Source organism: Eimeria mitis, genomic scaffold, assembly GCF_000499745.2.
Source record: "Eimeria mitis Houghton genomic scaffold, Emh_scaff2774, whole genome shotgun sequence".
In the NCBI taxonomy this organism is placed as follows: Eukaryota; Apicomplexa; class Conoidasida; order Eucoccidiorida; family Eimeriidae; genus Eimeria; species Eimeria mitis.
In genome coordinates, this window is record NW_013571117.1 from 4,870 (window position 1) to 6,952 (window position 2,083).

The 2,083-nt window shown below is 57.3% G+C and overlaps 1 protein-coding gene across 1 annotated transcript in view; it reads right to left on the minus strand.

Moving 5' to 3' along the window:
- The window catches only part of EMH_0058500 (Trichohyalin, putative), a gene marked incomplete at both ends in the record, with an annotated part of 4,750 nt that overhangs the window by 2,290 nt on the left and 377 nt on the right, over positions 1-2,083 (minus strand). The window contains 3 exons of the mRNA XM_013497583.1: positions 39-444; positions 767-1,056; positions 1,446-2,014. Of these exons, the coding sequence (XP_013353037.1) occupies positions 39-444; positions 767-1,056; positions 1,446-2,014 (1,265 nt within the window). The remainder of the gene's footprint in view (positions 1-38; positions 445-766; positions 1,057-1,445; positions 2,015-2,083) is intronic.

Genomic DNA, 2,083 nt, shown 5'->3' on the forward strand with positions numbered 1-2,083 from the left:
GCAGCAGCAGCAGCAGCAGGTTGCATATCCCCTCTAACCTGCCGCGTGGCTATGCGTATACGCCAGGCCAAGCCAATAGAAAGGGGGAGCCGGTGGGGGGGTGTTTCTGCATCTGATGAAATGGGGTCGTCTTCGTTGCTGCCTTTTTCTGCTGCTGCTGCTGCTGCTGCTGCTGCTGATACTTCTAGGCTTGCTGCCCAGCACTGCAGCACGTGCTGCAGGTCTCCAAGAGCAGCAGCAATGAGCTGCAGAAACTCCTCTTGTGCTGCTGCTGCAGCAGCAGCAGCAGCAGCATAACCACCAGAGGCCAAGTCGAGACAGCGCAGCAGAGGCAGCCGCGTGTAGTCGCAACCCAGCAGGTTGCTGTAGTATGCAACTGTTTGCTGCTGCTGCTGCTGCTGCTGCTGCTGCCGAAGCAGAAGCTGCTGCCGATCCTCCATTGCTCTGTGAACGGAATGAAACAAAAAAAACAAAAGGGCAAACAACAGCAATAAGAACGTACAGCAGCAGCAGCAGCAGCAGCAGCATCAAAACAGCAGCAGCAACAGCAGCAGCAAGAACAGCAGCAGCAGCAGCAGCAACACCAGTAGCAGCATCACAAGCAACAGCAGCAGCAGAAGGCAGCACTTGAGGAGAGCAGCAGCAACAAAGGCAGCGAGAGGCAGTATAGCAGCACAGCAGCGTGTTTTAGGGTTTAGGGTTTAGGGTGAGGGTTTAGGGTTTAGGGTTTGTCGCGGCGCTGCTGCTGCAGTTGCTGCTGACATACTGCTGCAGCAGCAGTTGCTTCTCCTCCCTAGCTTGTTCTAGCTGCTGCTGCTGCTGCTTCATCTTCTCTTCTTGCTGCTGCTGCAGCTGCTCGTAATGTTTTCGCTGTTCTGCATACTCTGCAGCCTGCTGCTGCTGCTGCTGCTGAGCTTCTTCGTGCTGCTGCTGCAGCAACTGAATCGTGGCCTCGAGTTGCTGCTGCTGCTGCTGCTGCTGCTGCCTCTCTTCAAATGCCTCCAAGTGAAGCCGCTCGTTCTCCTCTATCTTCAGCTGCAGCTCCTCCCGCATCACCTACACCCAGCAGCAGCAAACGCAGCAGCAAGAGCAGCAACTAGTGCAGCAGCAAGTGCAGCAGCAAGAGCAGCAGCAAGTGCAGCAGCAAGTGCAGCAGCAGCAGCAGCAGCAACTTCTTCTAGCCTGAGTAAGCTGTCTATGTTAAATTTCTTCTGCTTCTCCTGCTGCACTCTTTTCTATCGCTATCGTACAAGGCAGCAGCAGCAGCAGCAGCAGCGCAGCAGCAGCAGCAGCAGCGCAGCAGCAGCAGCAGCAGCACAGCAGCAGCAGCACAGCAGCAGCAGCAAATTCACAGCCTGGGTTCGCAGCAGCAGAGATAGAGTTAAAGCAAAGAACAGCAGCAGCACAGCAGCAGCACAGCAGCAGCACAGCAGCAGCAAGAGTACCTCTATCTGCTGCTGCAGCGCCTTGAGCTCTGCCTCTTTTGCTGCTGCACTGCCGCCCCCCAGCAGCGACAGCCCCCAGCTGCTGCCTGGGTTGCCTCCCCCAGTAGTGTTAGCTGCTCCCGCTTTGAGCAGCAGCAGATGCTGCTGCTGCAGTTGCTGCTGCTGCTGCTGCAGCTGCTGCTGCTGCCGCTTCAACTCACGCTGCGCCGTATCCAAATCATCCAGCAGCTGCCGCTGCCTGAACTCCCCTAGAGCTACTTGCTGCTGCAGCTGGCTCACAAGACCCTGGGGTTCTTCTTGCTGCTGCTGCTGCTGCTGCTGCTGCTGCTGATCCTGCTCCTGTCCCTGCTGCTGCTGCTGCTGCTGCTGCTGCTGTTTCTGCTGCTGCCGCAGCGCCTCCTTCAGCAGCGCGTTCTGCTTCTTTAGCTGACGATACTTCTGGCTGAGGCGTTCTACTGCTTCCCAATCATGAGCAGCAGCAGCTGCAGGTTGAGAGCATTCTGCTGCTGCTGCTGCTTCTGCTGCTGCAGCTCCTGTCTCTGCTGCTGCTGGCCTCCTCACGTCATCTGCTGCAGCAGGTGGTGTTGATACAGCAGCAGGAGAGGGGCTGGTTGCTGCTGGGGTTTCGCTTAAACGCT